The sequence below is a fragment of the Oncorhynchus masou genome, chromosome 1 (assembly GCF_036934945.1).
Source record: "Oncorhynchus masou masou isolate Uvic2021 chromosome 1, UVic_Omas_1.1, whole genome shotgun sequence".
Lineage (NCBI taxonomy): Eukaryota > Metazoa > Chordata > Actinopteri > Salmoniformes > Salmonidae > Oncorhynchus > Oncorhynchus masou.
This window is the reverse complement of record NC_088212.1, coordinates 29958555-29979623: the sequence shown is the minus strand read 5'-3', so window position 1 is coordinate 29979623 and position 21069 is coordinate 29958555. Positions and strand designations below refer to the sequence as shown.

At 42.7% G+C, this 21069-nt stretch overlaps 1 protein-coding gene across 2 annotated transcripts; it reads left to right on the top strand.

Moving 5' to 3' along the window:
* The first annotated feature begins 340 nt into the window (after window positions 1-340).
* On the top strand, window positions 341-17624 carry LOC135541717 (drebrin-like protein B). Of its 2 annotated transcripts, XM_064968027.1 has the most exons (14): window positions 342-528; window positions 1451-1506; window positions 1945-2057; window positions 2155-2229; window positions 2916-3062; window positions 6626-6703; window positions 6871-7022; window positions 7133-7187; window positions 7456-7530; window positions 11597-11705; window positions 13540-13653; window positions 13841-13920; window positions 14134-14218; window positions 14445-17624. In XM_064968027.1, the coding sequence occupies exons 1-14, from the start codon at window positions 446-448 to the stop codon at window positions 14579-14581; spliced, it is 1359 nt and encodes a 452-aa protein (XP_064824099.1). In that variant the 5' UTR covers window positions 342-445; the 3' UTR covers window positions 14582-17624. The 2 variants fall into 2 exon arrangements, with proteins under 2 accessions (XP_064824109.1, XP_064824099.1); XM_064968037.1 differs by lacking the exon at window positions 13540-13653 and having other exon boundaries at window positions 341-528.
* Window positions 17625-21069: the final 3445 nt, after the last annotated feature.

Here is a 21069-nt window from a genome sequence, read left to right as displayed (position 1 = left end):
ACACAGTCCGCCTCCAAAACCACACATATTTGGTTAGTAGAGACCCTACTGAGTATTTCCGACCTCAATTTAGCTGAACCAGGAATAATTGTTTTCTCTCTACAGCCAAATATTCTCAACATATCAGTGTTAACATTGCATTATTTCATTCATTACTGGGGGTAGAAAAATGTTGTTGTTTTTTTAAACCATATTTTTTATTACATTTTTTATTTTAATATATTTGAATGAGTTATCTACATTGCAATGTTTTGAAATGTGGGCTTTTATTTGGAAGCTTTCTTCATTACCGTACGAGTGACATCATCGTTTGTGCTGCTGGAAGGCGAACTTCCTGTGTGTTGAGATCTCAATCAGAAGTCAATTCGATTCGGTTTTACCGCCTCTCCTCCGAGAGTAGGACGGGCTTATCACGGCAATACACAACTGTTTCCGTGACTGAACGATGGCAGTGAACCTAAGCAAAAACGGCATTGCCCTGACAAATGCCTACAAGGAGGTGGTAGATGAGAAATCCAACACCAATTGGTAAGGACGGTAGCATCGTAGGAAAGCTCGCTAACGTTATCAAGCTATCTAATTGCATCGCCATAAAATGGTGCATCCGCTATTTTTAGTTAGCTAGCTACGTTAGCTCCTTGGTTAACAGCATTTAATTTCTCTTGTCTATCATGTAAGTTAGTTATCTGGCTTGCTTGTTGTGCAATAACGTATTTTGTATCAACGAAACAGTATAATTATTATTGCCATGTTCGCACAGTAGCCAATTATACAAATCGGATGACCATGTCATGTTGTCTGCCAATTTCCTTAGCGTTTTAGCTTGCTAGTTAGCTAAGTAAGGATGATGCTAGATAACATTAGTAGCTACGTCAGCGGTTTGTGGTTTTTATTTTGTTGATTTCTTAGGTTGTCACAATGCCTAAATATTGCATGCACCTAACGTTAACAAGCTAATTTTAGCTAAAGAAAAGTACTTGGAGCAAATGATTTTACTCGTCATTTGAGGTTCAAATGAAACCTGTTGGTGGAAGTGTTTAAAGATCAAGATGACCTGAATTAATTAATTAACCTGGTTTACCTCTCAAGAGGTTTATCAAACCCAGAGGGTTTCATTCTTAGCACACTTCCTATTGCTGAATGGGGACCAGACTCTCAAGTGTTTTTTTTAAACATATAATTACATAGTTCACTATTACAGGATCTCAGTTGCTCACGTTAATGGTCTGCTCCAAAGTTATGCAGTTCAACCCAGTGTCATGTTTTTGTTTGAGCAGGGCACATCACCTAAACAGGATGCTATTCTGCAATAACTTTTTAAGCAGTGGCTAAGTGTTACATGGATGTGAACAATGATGTTGACAGTGTGGTAGCCTAATAAGCAGTGTAAACAACAATCTACTATTTGCAATGCTAGTGTGATCCTGTAACCTGGCATTCTTCTCTGCAGGGCATTGTACACCTACGAGGGGAACACTAATGATATCCGATTGGCAGAGAAGGGAGGTGAGTGTGGTACACAGGAACTTAGAAAGGCTCCAACATTTAAATGTTTTCCGTTTGGAATCGAGTCTGCAATGTTGTCTAAGATTATCATCACCTTAACTTATGGTGTGCTACTGAATTGCTCTCAAAGCACAGTAAGGCAATTTAAAAGATGAAAGCAAAGGTAGTAAGTAGTTTGCAGTAGGTGCGTCTTTTATTGTTTCAATAAGAACAACTTTTATATGTGAAAAGATAGGTAGCAACCAAAGCATGTATAATGCAGGAAGAATCTTACAGCACATACCCTGTCAAAAACGGAACATGTTGAAAGTGCCTACGGGCATTATTGTCTGCCATGTAGCCATATTGTATACAAAATGTAAGCTTCACACAGTAATGCACATTACTTTGCATAGAACATACTTTCTACAATGTGACAACATTATGATACTGTTTCAGATGGTGGACTGGAGGAACTGGTGGAGGAACTTAGCAGCGGGAAAATTATGTACGCGTTCTGTCGTGTCCAGGACCCAAACTCTGGCCTGTGCAAATACGTCCTCATCAACTGGGTGAGTGCTGTGCTACGCTCCCTTTTCTTCTGAAGGTGGCACTCCTCTGTATTTTGAAATTTAAATTGAATAATGCTCATGACTATTTGTGTTTCAGACTGGAGAAGGTGTGAAAGATGCCCGGAAAGGACTATGTGCCAATCATGTCAGCTCCATGGCAAATTTTCTCAAGGTATTTCATTTGGCATGTTATAGACATTTTCTCCACACAGACAACTTGTGTTTAGCTAAGGAAGAAAATCCACTGGATGCAACTTTTTGTGTGTACACTTGTAACACTGGCCTCAACAGGATATGAAATGTATAGCTATTTCAGGAAAGGAATAGACACCTCTGTAAGTGCCTGTAATAGCATGTTGGTGTTTAAGATAGGTCGGTCAAAGTTAATGCGTGACATGTTTATTGGCACATTTTTTGACTGCGTTAAGCTATTAAAACATTCTGATGTAGATCATTTTGTGTTTCCGTCTCTGACAATTAAGGCGTAGTATACACTGTTTTTTAAATGGATAAAGGCCCAAATCGCTATGGCCGAAATTGAGCAAATCCAAACATTTTGATTATCGCGATTAATGCCATTAACTCAATTATTTTAATCGTTTGACAGCCCTAGTTTGAGTTAAGCAGCAGCAGTTGGAGGCTGCTTTGGGTGAAGTTGTGGTTTCTAAATCGGCGCTTGAAGTAGTCCCAGTTATCGGTTGTTATCATGAAAGTCACCTTGCTAACTGCATGTCAACAAAATCTATGGGTGGTGGCTGTCAGAAATCAAATATCCCTCATATGGACAGCCCTTTCATGGCCTTATCTGGAATTTGTGATGCGTGTTATTTGTACCTAAAATGTCTGCTGTAATTCCAGGGCGCCCATGTCACAATAAATGCCCGTGCAGAGGAGGATGTGGAACCTGAGGCTATTATGCAAAAGGTGGGCAAGGCCTCGGGGGCCAACTACAGCTTCCACAAAGAGTCCAACAAGTTCCGAGACGCTGGTCCCCAGGGACCTGTGGTATGTACCAAATACAGCATCTTATCCTTTTAGAGATTAAAACATTTTAGTTGTGGCATTATGAGCTTGTTTCCTCATTTTATCAGGATCTGTGCATACATTATGTTGGAAAGTGAGGCAAGTTGTGTTGTGGTCGAATGATATGCTCTCATATAGCTAATTTGTTTCGGTAATAACTTCTCTGCCTGTGGACGTTTTGGTTACATTTACTGCACAAGCCTGCGGAGGAACAGCCTCTGGTAAGACACGTGGCGGGGGCCTATGTGTATATGTAAACAACAGCTGGTGCACGATATCTAAGGAAGTCTCTAGGTTTTGCCTGCCTGAGGTAGAGTATCTCATGATAAGCTGTAGACCACTATATCTACCTAGAGTTTTCATCTGTATTTTTCGTAGCTGTCTACATACCACCACAGACCGATGCTGGCACTAAAACCGCGCTCAATGAGCGATATACCTCCATAAGTAAACAGGAAAACGCTCATCCAGAGGCGGTGCTTCTCGTGGCCGGGGACTTCAATGCAGGGAAACTTAAATCAGTTTTACCTAATTTCTATCAGCGTGTTAAATGTGCAACCCAGAGGGAAAAAAATTCTAGACCACCTTTACTCCACACACAGAGACGTGTACAAAGCTCTCCCTCGTCCTCTATTTGGCAAATCTGACCATAATTCTATCCTCCTGATTCCTACTTACAAGCAAAAATGTAATCAGGAAGCACCATTGACTCTGTCTATACATTTTTTTTAAGTGTTCAGATGAAGCAGATGCTAAACTACAGGAATGTTTTGCTAGCACAGACTGGAATATGTTCCGGGATTCTTCCGAAGGCATTGGAGTACACCACATCAGTCACTGGCTTTATCAATAAGTGCATCGAGGACTTCGTCCCCACAGTGATTGTACGTACATACCCCAACCAGAAGCCATGAATTACAGGCAACATTCACACTGAGCTAAAGGGTAGAGCTGATGCTTTCAAGGAGTGAGACTTTAACCTGGAAGCTTATAAGAAAACCCGCTATGCCCTCCTCCGAACCATCAAACAGGCAATAACGTCGTCAATATAAAAGGTAAACAAGAAAGGCACTCTCTCTGGTCGCGCGCTTGAAAAAGCTCTGTGACACGGCAGGGTCAACTCATTCAGACTGCTCCTACTCCCTCATTTTTCAGAATACAAGCCTGAAACGATTTCTAAAGACTGTTGACATCTAGTGGAAGGCATAGGAACTGCAATTTGTCCTAAGTCAATGGATACTGTAATGGCATTGAGTAGAAAACTACAACACCAACAACAACAAAGTCCTACTTCCCGAATGGATTTTTCTCAGGTTTTCGTCTGCCAAATTAGTACTGTTATACTCACAGACATTATTTTAACAGTTTTGGAAACTTTAGAGTGTTGTCTATCCACATCTACTAATTATATGCATATCCTATCTTCTGGGCCTGAGTAGAAGGCAGTTTAATTTCGGCATGCTTTTCATCCAAAATTCAAAATGCTGCCCCTACCCTAGAGAAGTTAAAGCTTGGTCGTAACTGGGTCTTCCAAATGGACAATTACCCTAAGCATACTTTCAAAGTTGTGGCAAAATGGCTTAAGGACAACAAAGTATTGGAGTGGCCTTCACAAAGCCCTGACCTCAATCCTATAGAAAATGTATTTGCACAACTGAAAAAGCGTGTGTGAGCAAGGAGGCCTAAAAACCTGACTCAGTTACACCAGCTCTGTCAGGAGGAATGGGCCAAAATTCACCCAACTTATTGTGGGAAGCTGTTGGAAGGCTACCCAAAATGTTTGACCCAAGTTAAACAATTTAAGGCAATGCTACCAAATACTAATTGAGTGTATGTAAACTTCTGACACACTGGGAATGTGATGAAAGAAAGAAATAATTATTTCTACTATTATTCTGACATTTCACATTCTTAAAATAAAGTGGTGATCCTGACTGACCTAGGACAGGGAACTTTTACTAGCTTTAAATGTCAGGAATTGTGAACAACTGAGTTTAAATGTATTTGGCTAAGGTGTATGTAAACTTCCGACTTCAACTATATTTGAGAATGCTATTCACTGACTACAACTCAGTGTTCAACACCATAGTGCCCTCAAAGCTAATCACTAAGCTTAGGACCCTGGGTCTAAACACCTCCGTTTGCAACTGGTTCCTGGACTTTCTGACGGACTGCCCCCGGGTGGTAAGGCACAACCACCATGCTGATCCTCAACACTGGGGCCCCTCAGGGGTGCGTGCTCAGCCCCCTCCTGTACTCCCTGTTCACTCATGACTGCACAGCCAGCCCCGACTCCAACACCGTCATTAAGTTTGCTGATGACACAACAGTGGTAGGCCTGATCACCGACAATTATAAGACTGCCTACAGGGAGGTGGTCAGAGACCTGACCATGTTGTGAAAGGACAACCTCTCCCTCAACGTGATCAAGACAAAGGAGATGATTGTGGACTACAGGAATAGGAGGACTGAGCACGCCTCCATTCTCATCGACGGGGTTGTAGTGGAGCAGGTTGAGAGCTTCAAGTTCCTTGGCATCCACATTGCCAACAAACTAACATGATCCAAGTACACCAAGACAGTCGTGAAAAGGGCATGTCAACTTATTCCCCCTCAGGAGACTGAAAAGATTTGGCGCAGGTCCTCAGATCCTCAAAAGGTTCTACAGCTGCACCATCAAGAGCATCCTGACGGGTTGTATCACTGCTTGGTATGGCAACTGCTCGGCCTCCGACCGCAAGGCACTACGCAGGGTAGTGCATACGGCTCAGTATACCACCGGGGCCAACCCTCCTGCCATCCAGGACCTCTATACCAGGCGGTGTCAGAGGAAGGCCCTAAAAATTCAGACTCCAGGCACCCTAGTCATACTGTTCTCTCCTACCGCATGGCAAGCTGTACCTTTAGCGCCAAGTCTAGGTCCAAGAGGCTTCTAAACAGCTTCTACCCTCCTCCCCCTTCTACGATGTTGCTACTCTCTTATTATCTATGCATAGTCGTTTTAATAACTCTACCTACATGTACATATTATCTAAATTACAACAACGCCGGTGCCCCTGCATAATGGCTCTGTACTGGTACCCCCTGTATATAGCCCCACTATCGTTATTTACTGCTGTTCCTTTATTTGTTATTCTCATCTTACTTTTTATTTTTTTATTTAACTGCATTGTTGTTTAATGGCTTGTAAGTATGCATTTCACTGTTGTATTCAGCGCATATGACAAATAAAATCTGATTTGATGAGTTTTTTTTAGTGTGAGTTTCCAATATGTTGGTTGTTGTGATGGTGCAGCTGGTTGTTTACAATGACTCGTCTGCAGTAGAATTCAGGCGTTTAGTTGGGGCTCATGATTGGTGGCCAGGGCCAGAGCCAGAGAAACCAGGCCAGACAAGGCAGGTTGTTTAAAGCCTGTTAACTCCCCCATAATAAACCAACATGCTGCGTCAGTATTGGATCTGGGTAGGGGTTGGTGTCCAGGAGTGACAACTTGTTTGGAGCATAGGAAATTTTTGTTGTTCTCTAACACATTTTGTTATGACAGGGCTCTGTCTATCAGAAGACCAACGCTATGTCTGAAATCAAACGCACCAATAAAGACAACTTCTGGGCGCAGGCAGAGGTAAGCCAGCTTCAACACCTTTCTTCCACTACAGGGACTCACTGATCCTCTACAGACTGGTTATATTTGTTTGATCATAGCTCAGCGTGTTCTGGTGTCATGCGGCCGTTATGACACATTTTACATTACCCTAACCTTTGTGCTCATTGCCCGTGTGTCTGTCTCAGAAAGATGAGGAGAAGCGGCGACAGGAGGAGCGCTGCAAGGCAGACGAGGAGCGCCAGAAGCTGGAGAAAGACAGGAAGGATCGAGAGGCCAAGGAGGCAACTCTCAGAGAGAAGAGAGACAAGGAAAGGGCCTCTATGATCGACCAGCAGAAGTGAGTAAAACTGTGGTTAACCAACAGCTAAGTGAACTATATAGCTGACCTTATTGACAGACTGGTTTGCATTGTCTACTTCCTTCTTTTAACAACCATTTGTTTAACAGGAAGTACCAGCAGCAGCAGGAAGCTGAGAGCAGAGAAGATGAGAAACAACAATGGGTGAGTTTTTTTTTCTTCTGCTGGCTTACAGCAGGACAGGCCTGCAGTTTGATGAGAATCAGTTCAAACCAGTTCTGTTATGTTTAACTGGTAGTTTATCCTCATGTGGGAGGCAGTAGGTCAGTCTGCAACATGCACCCCACCTCAATTATGTTTTTAAATGTCAAAGCACAAATTTAGGACATAAGATTAGCACAAGAACAAACTAAACAGAACCATTAGGTGTAGCCTCTGAGGTAGTGTTCAATTATGTGTGATGCACCATCAGGAGGAGCAGGAGAAGGACTTCCAGGCAACTCAGAAGAAAGGGATGAAGCGTGGTGAATCTGTGGAGAAAGCCAATGTGAGTTAAATGTGATTGTCCAAATTCTCCCTATACACTGACTCAGAACTGCTTCCCTTTTCAATGACTCAATCAAACCTGTTCTTTGCTTGAATCCAAAGTCTCCACAGTTTAACTTAGTAATTTTCCTGTCTGTACATTCTTTGTATCTTCATTTTCTTTAGACATAATAAAGAAATTGTACATGTTTTTTCATACTGTAGATCAGGGGTAAGCAACTAGTTTTAGCCGGGGGCTGAGTTTTGTTTGAGGGAATGATTTGGGGGATGGAAAATAATTTGTATAAGAATTTGGACACTGCACATTGATCACAACTAAGACCAACAAGATTGTATTTCAAATCAAAGTTTATTTGTCACGTGTGCCGAATACAACGGGTGTACAGTGAAATGCTTACTTACAGCCTCTAACCAACAGTGCAAAAAAGGTATTAGGTGAACAATGGATAAGTAAAAAAATAACACCACAGTAAAGACAGTGAAAAATAAGTTGCAAGTCTATATACAGTAGTGAGGCTATAACAGTAGCGAGGCTACATACAGGCACCAGTTAGTCGGGCTGATTGAGGGAGTATGTACATGTAGATATGGTTAAGGTGACTATGCATATATGATCAAGAGAGAGTAGCAGCAGCGTAAAAGAGTGGTTGGGGGGCATTGGCACACAATGTAAATAGTCCGGGTAGCCATTTGATTACCTGTTCAGGAATATTTTGGTTTGGGGGTAAAAACTGTTGAGAAGCCTTTTTGTTTTAGACTTGGCACTCGGGTACCACTTGCAATGCGGTAGTAGATAGAACAGTCTTTGACTGGGTTGGTTGAGTTCTATGACAATTTTTAGGGCATTCCTCTGACACCGCCTGGCGTAGAGGTCCTAGATGGCAGGCAGCTTAGCCCATGTGATGTACTGGGCCGTACACACTACCCTCTAGTGCCTTGCGGTCGGAGGCCGAGCAATTGCCGTACCAGGCAGGGATGCAACCAGTCAGGATTCTCTCGATGTTGCAGCTGTAGAACCTTTTGAGGATCTGAGGACCCATGCCAAATCTTTTTAGTTTCCTGAGGGGGAATAAGCTTTGTCGTGCCCTCTTCACAATCGTCTTGGTGTGTTTGGACCATTCTAGTTCGTTGATGTGGACACCAAGGAACTTGAAGCTCTCAACCTGCTCTACTACAGCCCTGTCGATGAGAATGGGGTCGTGCTCAGTCCTCCTTTTCCTGTAGTCCACAATCATCTCCTTAGTCTTGGTTATGTTGAGGGATAGGTGATTATTCTGGCATCACCCAGCCAGATCTCTGACCACCTCCCTGTAGGCTGTCTAGTCATTGTTGAACAGGTGAACAGGGAGTACAGGAGGGGACTGAGCACACACCCCTGGGGAGCTCCAGTGTTGAGGATCAGCGTGGCTGATGTGTTGCTACCTACCCTCACCACCTGGGGGTGGCCCATCAGGAAGTCCAGGATACAGTTACAGAGGGAGGTGTTTAGTCCCAGGATCCTTAGCTTAGTGATGAGCTTTGATGGCACTATGTTGTTGAACGCTGAGCTGTATTCAATGAATAGCATTCTCACATAAGTGTTCCTTTTGTCCAGGTTTGAAAGGGTAGTGTGGAGTGCAATAGAGATTGCATCATCTGTTGATCTGTTTGGGCGGTATGCAAATTGGGGTGGGTCTCGGATTTCTGTGATAATGGTGTTAATGTGAGCCATGACCAGCCTTTCAAAGCACTTCATGGCTACAGACATGAGTGCTATGGGTCTGTAGTCATTTAGGCAGGTTGCCTTTGTGTTCTTGGGCACAGGGACTATGGTGGTCTGCTTGAAACATGTTGGTATTACAGGCTCAATCAGGGACATGTTGAAAATGTCAGTGAAGACACCTGCCAATTGGTCAGCACATGCCCGGAGCACACGTCCTGGTAATCCATCTGGCCCTGCATCCTTGTGAATGTTGACCTGTTTTAAAGGTCTTACTCACGTCGGCTATGGAGAGTGTGATCACACAGTCGTCCGGAACAGCTGATGCTCTCATGCATGCCTCAGTGCTGCTTGCCTCGAAGCGAGCAAAGAAGTGATTTAGCTCGTCTGGTAGGCTCATGTCACTGGGCAGCTCGAACTGTGCTTCCCTTTGTAGTCTGTAATTGTTTGCAAGCCCTGCCACATAAGACGAGCGTTGGAGCCAGTGTAGTATGATTCAATCTTAGCCCTGTATTGACTCTTTGCCTGTTTGAATGTTCATTGGAGGGCATTGCCCCTTGAAACGGGCAGCTCTGCCCTTTAGCTCAATGTTGCCTGTAATCCATGGCTTCTGGTTGGGGTATGTACGTACAGTCACTGTTGGGACGACGTCCTCGATGCACTTATTGATAAAGCCAGTGACTGATGTGGTGTACTCCTCAATGCCATCGGAACATGTTCTAGTCTGTGATAGCAAAATAGTCCCGTAGTTTCGCATCTGCTTCATCTGAGCACTTTTTTTATAGAACGAGTGCTTCCTGGTGCTTCCTGCTTTTGTTATTTGAAAATAACATTTAAATAACAGACACTGCATGACCAGAAGTGTGTGGACATCTGCTCGTCGAACATCTCATTCCAAAATCATGGGCATTAATATGGAGTTGGTCCACCACTTTGCTGCTATAACAGCCTCCACTCTTCTGGGAAGACTTTCCACTAGATTTTAGAACATTGCTGCAGGGAGTTAGTGAGGTCAGGCACTTATGCTTTATATACCTGTCAGCAATGGGTGTGGCTGAAATAGCCGAATCCACTTATTTGAACGGGTGTCCATATACTTTTGTGTGTGTATATCACACACACAAATCAGATTACTTCGAGGTAGAAAGGAGTTGGAGCACTCAACAAAAAAAGCAGGATTTGATTTAATTTAGCTCCCTCTAATCCATTGTGCAGGATGTGAACAGGTGACTGAGGTCAAGCTGACGTCATCCTCAGAGTGATCTAACCTTTGCGCTTAGCTCCTATTTATAGCCTAGCGGCCCATTGAGACAATAATGTAAGAAAATAATGATGAAGCTTTGGATTTACCACCTGTTCCCAGGTGGTAAACGTTTTATTATTGGCTGACCAATACTTAAGTTTTTTTACCACCCGAGAACAGGGAAAGAATATAAAATCCAGAGCGTCATTAATTGTAGCACAACAAATGTTTTATACATGCTCAAATGCATCTGCGGTGCTGCTTATATTGGTCAAATTATACGAGCATTAAAACTCTGCATTGCAGAACACAAGGCTGACAATAGGCCGGCCCTCCATGTACTGAGTCTTACACCCCTGGGCTTAACAATGAGTTTTCACTGTCCTCGTTTCCGTAATGTTCTTGCTTAGATTTTTGGTGTCGCTGTGTTTCCGGATTCACAAACAAATATAAATGTATATTTTGACATGGCCTATTTATTAACGAGACACACTATTTCTCTTATTATTTGTAGTTTTTTTTTGTGCTACAATTTGCCATTTACCTTATGTTTCAATTATAATTTTCTTACGTTGTTGTGTCTCAATGGGCCACCAGGCTATAAATGGTCAGGCCACTCTGATGAAGACTTCAGCTTGACCTCTGTCAGTCACCTGTTTGCGTCCTGTACAACGGATTAAAGAGAGCTAAAATATATAAATCTTGTGCTCCAACTAATTTCTACCTAGAATTTTGGATGTTTTTCTTGGTAAGAACGTCTCATGATTTTTGTTGTTGAGCACCCCTCCTTTCCTTTGTTTGCTGAAGCGTGAAAGCCCACCTGAACAAATCTTTGCCTGAATTCCGGGCCAGGTTTTGCTTACCCCTGCTGTAGATTATGCCATTTTGCTTATCAGCAGTGAATTTCACTGGGGTGTTAAACTACTAAGAGTTCTGAGCTGAGAAGGTAAAAATCCCATGAGCCCCTGAGTGATGCAATTAACCCTGGGGTTGGGTTAAATGCCGGAGACACATTTCAGTTGAATGCATTCAGTTGTACAGCTGACTAGGTATCCCCCTTTCCCTTCCCTTTCTATAGCTCTACAGTGGCCAGTGTGCATGTCTGACTCTCACTGTGTGTTTCAGGAGGCAGCCAATCTGATCTCACAGCGCTCTATGAACCCCAGAGAGATGTTCAAGCAGAAAGAGAAGGGCATGGACACCCCTGCCCACACCACTTCCAGCCCCCAGCCAGGTAGGCTACTAATTCAATACAACTGTTTGCTATTAATATGCCAAGTGTAGTTCCTAATGAGGATTTTAGATTATTCTGTAAAATGTTTCTGCCATGGGTGTTTCATAAATGTACCTGCGAGCTATCTGTCAGGTGTGGGGAAGATCAGGGGATTGTCTGGGCCATGTTGAAACATGCAGGAGGAGATTTTTATTGCATTACTCTGCCTTCATCAGCTTTAACTCATTGTCAGACAGACTGTCTCGTATCACATCTTGTCTCTAGACCACATCTGCTTTGTGTTGTCTACTCTGCTGGGTAACCTCTCCGGCCAATGTGTATGTCTGTCTGTCTGCTCTGGTGTGTGTTTCTCAGGGCGTTTGCAAAGCCCTTTTCTCTCTAAGCAACCATGTGAGCCTGAGCCATCCCGCTCGCCCCTGCGCCAAGCCTCCCCACTTTCTGCAGGCTCTGCCTCTCCTGTCCCTGCTGCAGGTCTGAGCTCACTCATACCACTGACACAAACTGACCCTGCCCTATCTCACACACACAGACAGAGAGAGAGAAATACTTCACACATGGGTGACTGTGTGACATACAAGAGATGTTTCGGTCCAATCTTTACCTGATGCTGCTCCCTTTCAATCAATCAGTCCAAATTATTGACCTAATGCTACTCCATTTGCTCTCTTGTTACTGCAATTTAACATCACTCATCATGCCCACATTAGATCACTGTAGCCAAGGCTTCCCGAGCATCGTATTGCTAGCTGTGCCACTAGAGATTCTGGGTTCAAGTCCAGGCTCTGTCCCAGCCGGCCGCGACCGGGAGACCCATGGGGTGGCGCACAATTGGCCCAGCGTCATCCGGGTTAGGGGAGGGTTTGGCAGGCAAGGATGTCCTTGTCCCATCGCGCTAGCGACTCCTGTGGTGGCCCATGTGCAGTGCACGGCCCAAAAGGTATATCTCACTGGTCATCCCCAAAGCCAACACCTCCTTTCAGTTGCCAGCCAGCCTCTCCTTCCAGTTATCTGCTGCCAATGATTGGAACGAGTTGCAAAAGTTGCTGAAGCTGGAGACTTATATTTCCCTCACTAACTTTGAACATCAGCTATCTGAGCAGCTGTACGTATCCCATCTGTAAATAGCCCACCCAATCTACCTACCTCATCCCCATATTGTTTTTATTTACTTTTGATATTTTGCACACCAGTATTTCTACTTCCACATCATCATCTGCACAGCTATCACTCCAGTGTTAAATTGTAATTACTTCGCTATTATTTATTGCCTTACCACCTCATGCCATTTGCACACACTGTATATAGACTTTATTTTTTTCCCCATTGTGTTACTGACTGTACGCTTGTTCATTCCATGTGTAACTGTGTTGTTCTTGTCGTACTGCTTTGCTTTATCTTGGCCAGGTTGCAGTTGTAAATGAACTTGTTCTCAACTAGCCTACCTGGTTAAATAAAGGTGAAATAAATAAAAAAATTAACACCGAATGGTTAAGGTTTAGAATAGGCTTAGAACAAAAATATTAAGCAACTTTCTATCACTGGATTTGAACATGCAACCAATGGAATCAGAGGCAGATGCACCCTAGCAAAACCGAAACCTATTTGAAGGTAACAGTGCTCACTGTTGCCCACAGTGGCTGGTTTCCACGTCATCTCCTGACGTCCTCAGCCATGGATGAATGTTGACTTCTGACTTGTATCACGGGTGACCTGGCTGATATATTCAGTTTCTGAATATTTCTGAGTGCATGCCTTAGTATATGTGTACATTTGTGGCCATCTGTGTGTATCTGTGCTCCTATATCATGTGTGTGTGTGTGTATATCTTAATAAGAACCCAGTGTGGATGAGCTCGTTGTGGATGAGTCATCCCAGTCTGAGTGCTTGGATGAGCAGGATGCAACCCCTGTTCAGGATGCAGTCCCTGAGGAACAGTGGCAAGATGAAGGTGGGCCCTACTCCAAATGCACCTCAGTCTGAACACAGAACAGTCATCTCATCTGTGAATCATCATGACCATTTCTCTGGACACATTTCTAAGTTACTTTGTATTCTGGATCCCTGCTGCTGCTGCCACCTGTTGGTGGAGGGAGATGGTCTTTAAAAAAATACAATTGACCTTTTCCCCTTTTCAGTGAAGGCACCAGCTCCTCCCACTCAGCACAACCATCCCACAGAGCCAGCCCAAAATGATCTCTATGAGGAGCCCCCACAGGTGAATATTTGTCATGGCACATGTGAGAATCATTCCGCAAGGGTGAGGATTTAATTATAAACGGCGACAACATACGTTTTGTAATCTGAAAATACCTTCTCATTATTCAAATGCCATTCATGTCAAAAGAAGATGTAATGGGTAATATTTGCAGTTGAACGTAACACTTGAAGGGCATTCTCAGAGGTACAGCACCCCTTGTTGTTCCCTCAGGTGGAAGAGAACACATTTGAGGTGCCTGCAGGGGAGAAGACGGACCGAGGTGTCTGTGCCAGGGCTCTATACGACTACCAGGCTGGTAAGCATCATCACAGCCCACACAAAAATTTCAGCTGACACTCGGGCCACTGAACTGGTTCTGTATGTGACAAATGTGTAGTAACCGTGACGTTTTGCCCCAAAGCGGAGAATCGATATGGGTGGAACTGGCAGTCTGTGAGGGAATAGACACCGTCAAATAATACCATAAGTATATCTGAATGGGCATAGTGACCTGAGGTATTGCTCCTCTTTTCATTCCACAGCTGATGACACAGAGATCTCCTTCGATCCTGATGACATCATCACTGGCATCGAGATGATTGACGAGGGCTGGTGGCGGGGCTACAGCCCAGACGGGCATTTTGGAATGTTCCCAGCCAATTACGTGGAGGTTATTTAGGTCCATACCTCGCCCACTCACTAGATCAGCATATTGGAGGCAGAATAGAAAAGATCCCCCCCCCCCAGAATAATTTGGCAGTAGGAAAACTGCTTGGTCCAGAACACAGCAGGTCAGAAGTAACTCAACAGTGAACCCTTTAGAATAGTTTGCTGAACTGTATCTGCCACATTATGGACCAATATATGAACAATAACCATGGGACCAGGGGTCGCGCAAATCTATCCCTGTTGAAGGAAGCAATTCAATTATGTTGTTGATGTTGTGAGCCATTAGATGGCATAGTTTAGGTTTTGATGAAAACCCATATACTGGCCAACCCCAAACTGAATCTCTTACCTTCTAATGTGATGCAGTAAATTGTCAGGCTTTTTAGATTTTTCAATTCAAGTTTCCATTGCGAACATTAATAGCACTTGTAGATCACATTCCTTAAAAAGTGAATCCGGTTTTGTTCCAGATATACTATTTTTGTTATTTGTAGCATTCACTCCTGTTGGGTTCAGGATAATATTTCATAGCTCACATAATGGTACCAACTATGATCTTTGGCCTTTTTTTGCCTTTTCCTCAGACTAATATTTTATGTGAGTATTTCTTTGTCAGAAATGATTTTGCTTGAAAGGAATCCTGTGTGAATACTGTTGGTATTGCAGTGGAATTGAATATTAGAAAACCAAAAGGTTCTATATTTGCTATGCTCTCTGGGTGGCTGAACTTGAGGGAAAATAGGGGTGTAAATAATGACAATCATATTCTTGTGACATACTTGTATTTGTATTTTTTTACTACAGCTGAAGTCCATAAGTTTACATACACTTAGGTTGGACTCATTAAAACACAGTTTTGGCAAGTCGGTTAGGACATCTATTTTGTGCATGACACAAGTCATTTTTCCAACAATTGTTTAGACAGATTATTTCACATATAATTCACTGTATTACAATTCCAGTGGGGCAGAAGTTTACATACACTAAGTTGACTGCCTTTTAAACGCCTTGGAAAATTCCAGAAAATGATGTCATGGCTTTAGAAGCTTCTGATAGGCTAATTGACATAATTTGAGTCAATTGGAGGTGTACCTGTGGATGTATTTCAAGACCTTTCTTCAAACTCTGTGCCTCTTTGATTGACATCATGGGAAAATCAAAAGAAATCAGCCAAGAACTCAAACTTGTAGACCTCCAAGTCTGGTTCATCCTTGGGAGCAATTTCCAAACGCCTGAAGGTACCAAGTTCATCTGTACAAACAATAGTATGCAAGTATAAACACCATGGGACCATGCAGCCGTCATACCGCTCAGGAAGGAGACGTGTTCTTTCTCTTAGTGATGAATGCACTTTGGTGCAAAAAGTGCAAATCAATCCCAGAACAACAGCAAAGGACCTTGTGAAGATGCTGGAGGAAACGGGTACAAACTTATCTATATCCACAGTCAAATGAGTCCTATATCGACATAACCTGAAAGGCCGCTCAGCAAGGAAGACGCCACTGCTCCAAAACCACCATAAAAAAGCCAGACTACGGTTTGCAACTGCACATGGGGACAAAGATTGTACTTTTTGTCATCTGGTCTGATGAAACATAAATAGAACAGTTTGGCCATAATGACCATCGTTATGTTTGGAGGAAGGGGGATGCTTGCAAGCCGAAGAACACCATCCCAACTGTGACGCACGGGGGTGGCAGCATCATGTTGTGCGGGTGCTTTGCTGCAGGAGGGACTGGTGCACTTCACAAAATGGATGGCATCATGAGAAAGAAATTATGTGGATATATTGAAGCAACATCTCAAGGCATCAGTTAAAGCTTGGTCGCAAATGGGTCTTCCAAATGGACAATGACCCCCAGCATACTTCCAAAGTTTTTTGCAAAATGGCTTAAGGACAAGAAAGTCAAGGTATTGGAGTGGCCATCAGAAAGCCCTGACCTCAATCATATAGAAAATTTGTGGGCAAAACTGGAAAAAGTGTGTACAATCAAGGAGGAATGGGCCAAAGTTCACCCAACTTATTGTGGAAGGCTACCCAAAACATTTGACCCAAGTTAAACAATTTAATGGCAACGCTACCAAATATTGAATATCTCACCCCCTGGGAATGTGATGAAAGAAATAATTCTCTACTATTATTCTGACATTTCACAATCTTAAAATTAAAGTGGTGATCCTAACTGACCTAAGACAGGGAATTCTAACTACGATTATATGTCAGGAATTGTAAAAAACTGAGTTTTATGTATTTGGCTAAGGTGTATGTAAACTTCTGACTTCAACTGTATATGATGGTTATGCTAAAGAGCTCATCCCCATATCCTCCCTGCTCTCTTCAGCCCCTGGAGAATTTGTTTAATGGACTATTTCAGGGACCAGTTACACAAAACAAAGCAGAAGTCATATTTCCTCTCTCGTGCTGTTGCCGTTTTCATATGTATCCTGGGTAGGGTTGCAGAATTCTGGAAACTTTCAATAAATTCCCTGGTTTTCCTGAAATCGTGGTTGGAGGAATCCTGGAATCAGGAAGGGCATAAACAGGAAATCTGGAATCTTCCAAACAGGATTTCTGGAAAATCTGGAAATTCATTGAAAGTTCCCAGAATTTTGCAACCCTGGTCCTGTGTACAACTAGTCTCTGCTTAAGCAGTCTTTCACAGCCAGGTCCAGCTTCCATCAAAATACAGGTCTGTGATTGGCTTAACCTAGCAGAAGAGCCTTGATCAGATGCTGTTATCTTGTGACAGTGCCAAAGGAGGGGAACAGGATGACGTCGTCCTCTGGAAAGTGCTTTCTCTCATTTTTCAACTGTGTTGAAACTCCATAACCATTAGGCTATGCAACGTCACTGCTTTTTAATTTATAATGAAATCGTTGTGGAAGAAAAAGTTTGAGACATTGTCACTTTAATTAATGATAAAGGAATTAATGAATGATTTAAAACCGGTCATGGTCATTTCAAGGTGTGATGTATCCATGTTTTTGTTTTTCAAGAGTATATTGTAATGCAAATATGTTCATCATAATTAAAAGAGTTAAAGTAAAATGTGTTCCTGTCTTATAGCATCTTTTGTAAATGTTGGTTGTTGTGGCAGCAGTAAGTTGATTTAAACATACGAGGGCGGTATGAGCTAGCTGATAGAATAGGAACAGAATTGTTTAAGGTGGCATATTGATTATTCTGAAATCTGTTTGGAGTGAAAGCTTTGGAGACTTTCAAAGAGCAGTAACTGTTTGATATTGACGGCACAGTTATGAGTACCCCTTTGTCTCGTACAGTGCATTTGGAGAGTATTCAGCCCCCTTCACTTTTTCCACATTGTTACGTTAGACTTATTCTAAAATTGATCAAATTGTCCCCCCACCCCCCTCAATCTACACACAATACCCCATAATGACAAATCAAATAACTTTTAGCTAAGTATTCAGACCCTTTAATCTACTTTGTTGAAGCACCTTGGGCAGTAATTACAGCCTTGAATCTTATTGGGTATGACGCTACAAGCTTTGGACTTTCTCCCATTCTTCTCTGCAGATCCTCTCAAGCTCTCAGGTTGGATGGGGAGTGTCGCTGCACATCTATTGTCAGGTCTCTTCTGAGATGTTCGATTGGGTTCAAATCCAGGCTCCGGCTGGGCCACTCAAGGACATTGAGACTTGTCCTGAAGCCACTCCTTCGTTGTCTTGGCTGTGTGCTTAGGGTTGTTTTGATATTGGAAGTTGAACATTCGCCTCAGTCTGAGGTTCTGAGCACTCTGGAGCAGGTTTTCTTCAAGGATCTCTGTACTTTGCTCTGTTCATCTTTCCTTCAATCCTGACTAGTCTCCCAGTCCCTGCCGCTGAAAAACATCCCTACAGCATAATGTTGCCACAACCATGCTGCCAGGTTTCCTCCAGATGTGACGCTTGGTATTCAGGCCAATGAGTTGAATCTTGGTTTATTCAGATCAGAGAATCTTGTTGTGCATGGTCAGTCCTTTTAAGTGACTTTTGGCAAACCCGAAGCGGGATGTCATGTCTTTTACTAAGGAGTGACTTCTGTCTGACCACCCTACCGTAAAGGCCTAATTGGTGGAGTGCTACAGAGATCGTTGTCCATCTGGGAGGTTCTTTCTTCTCCACAAAGGAACTCTGGAGCTCAGAGTGACCATTGAGTTCTTGATGACCTCCCTGACCAAGGCCCTTCACCCCCGATTGCTCAGTTTAGCTGGGTGGCCAGCTCTAGGAAGAGTCTTGGTGGTTCCAAACTTCTTCTATTTAAGAATAATCGAGGCCACTGTGTTCGTGGGGACCTTCAATGCTGCAGACATTTTTGGTACCCTTCTCCAGATCCGTGCATCGACCCAATCCTGTCTTCGAGATCTACAGACAATTTCTTCGAACTCGTGGATTTTGTTCTGCCATGTGACCTTGTATAGACAGGTGGGTGCCTTTCCAAATCATCTCCAATCAATTGAATTTACCACAGGTGGACTCCCATCAAGTTGTAGAAACCGCTCAAGGATGATCAAACAGGATGCACCTGAGCTCAATTTCGAGTCTCATAGCAAAGGGTCTGAATACTTATGTAAATAAGGTATTTAAAAAATTAAAATATTTAAAAATGTCTAAACCTGTTAGCCTTGTTCTAAAATTGATTTTTTTTAAAGCAAACGTAACAAAGTGGAAAAAGTGAAGGGGTCTGAATACTTTCCGAATGCGCTGTACATGAACCTCAGCTGTGATGTGTTCTATAAGCAGTTTCCTGGAATGAGAGCATAAAGGTAACGGCTGGGGATTTTTATTGTTATTACCTCTGTTTCAGTTTCACAAGAACAGCAAGATTTAACATTTCCCCATCCTGTAAGATAAGATCTCACTTAATTTTCCCTCAACTAAAAAAACATGCCTAAAAGCCTTCCATAGTCCCCTTTTTAAAAAGTAATTTAATTGTGTTACTGAAAATGGTTGAAACTTACAAGAAACCCAAAGTCACAAAAATTGACAAAGAAATAGAAAAAATGTAGGCCTATAGTGGTTTTCTAATGGTAGTATGCAAACTGACTAGAAGGCCATTAGATGATACGTTCCCAGGATTGTGAGTCAAACCTGTTCTGATTGGAATGACAACATTTCTTTTGAACTGGTTCAGTTTACAGTCTGCTGACCTCATCACAACCCCCTCTGTCACTGGAAGACTGAGATGAATAGCAGGGGGTTTTCTTTACATCGCATTTCTCATCTATTCTCAATGCTCAGTTTATCTTGGTATTAACTTAAAGGTGTCATGAATTATAGATCTTTGATATTTACGTATACCTATTTGAATTGCAATTCCGTAAGTTTCCAATTTCAGGGATAGATTGACAAATGCAATGTTTGAATATGTTTTGTAAAGAAACAGTTAATCTGGTGGTTTGTAGAATAATTTTGCATTCTGTAAAGATTCACTATGACTCAGTGTGAACAGAACCCTCCTGCGAGGTCCAATGTATACTGAACAAAAATACAAACGCAACATGTAAAGTGTTGGTCCTGTCTTTCATGAGCTGAAATTAAAGTTCCCAGACATTTTCCATATGAACAATAAGTTTATTTCTTTCAAATGTTTTGCACAAATTTGTTTACATCCCTGTTAGTGAACATTTCACTTTTGGCAAGGTAATCCATCCACCTGACAGGTGTGGCATATCAAGAAGCTGATTAAACAGCATGTACATAACACAGGTGCACACTGTGCTGGGGACAATAAAAGGCCACTAAAATGTGCAGTTTTGTCACACAACACAATGCCACAGATGTCTCAAGTTTTGAGGGAGCATGCACTTGGCATGTGGACTGCAGGAATGTCCACCAGAGCTGTTGCCAGATAATTTTATGTTCATTTCTTTACAATATGCCTCCTCCAACATAGTTTTAGAGAATTTGGCAGTACGTCCAACCGGCCTCACAACCGCAGTCCACGTGTATGGCGTGGTTTTGGCTAGGGGTTTGCTGATGTCAACGTTGAGAACAGAGTGCCCCATGGTGGTGGTGGGGTTATGGTATCGACAATGAACACAATTGCATTTTATCGATGGCAATTTGAATGTACAGAGATACCGTGATGAGATTCTGAGACCCATTAGGTCATTCATCTGCCTCATGTTTCAGAAAATGTTTCATGTCGAAAAGATCTGTATACAATTCCTGGAAGCTGAAAATGTCCCAGTAATGTCATGACTTGCATACTCACCAGACATGTCACCCATTGAGCATGTTTTGGATACTCTGGATTGATGTTTATGACCGTGTGTTCCAGTTCCTGCCAATATCAACCAACTTCGTACAGCCATTGAATTTTACCTTTATTTAACCAGGCAAGTCAGTTAAGAACAAATTCTTATTTTCAATGACGGCCTGGGAACAGTGGGTTAGCTGCCTGTTCAGGGGCAGAACGACAGATTTGTACCTTGTCAGCTCGGGGGTTTGAACTCACAACCTTTCGGTTACGAGTCCAACGCTCTAACCACTAGG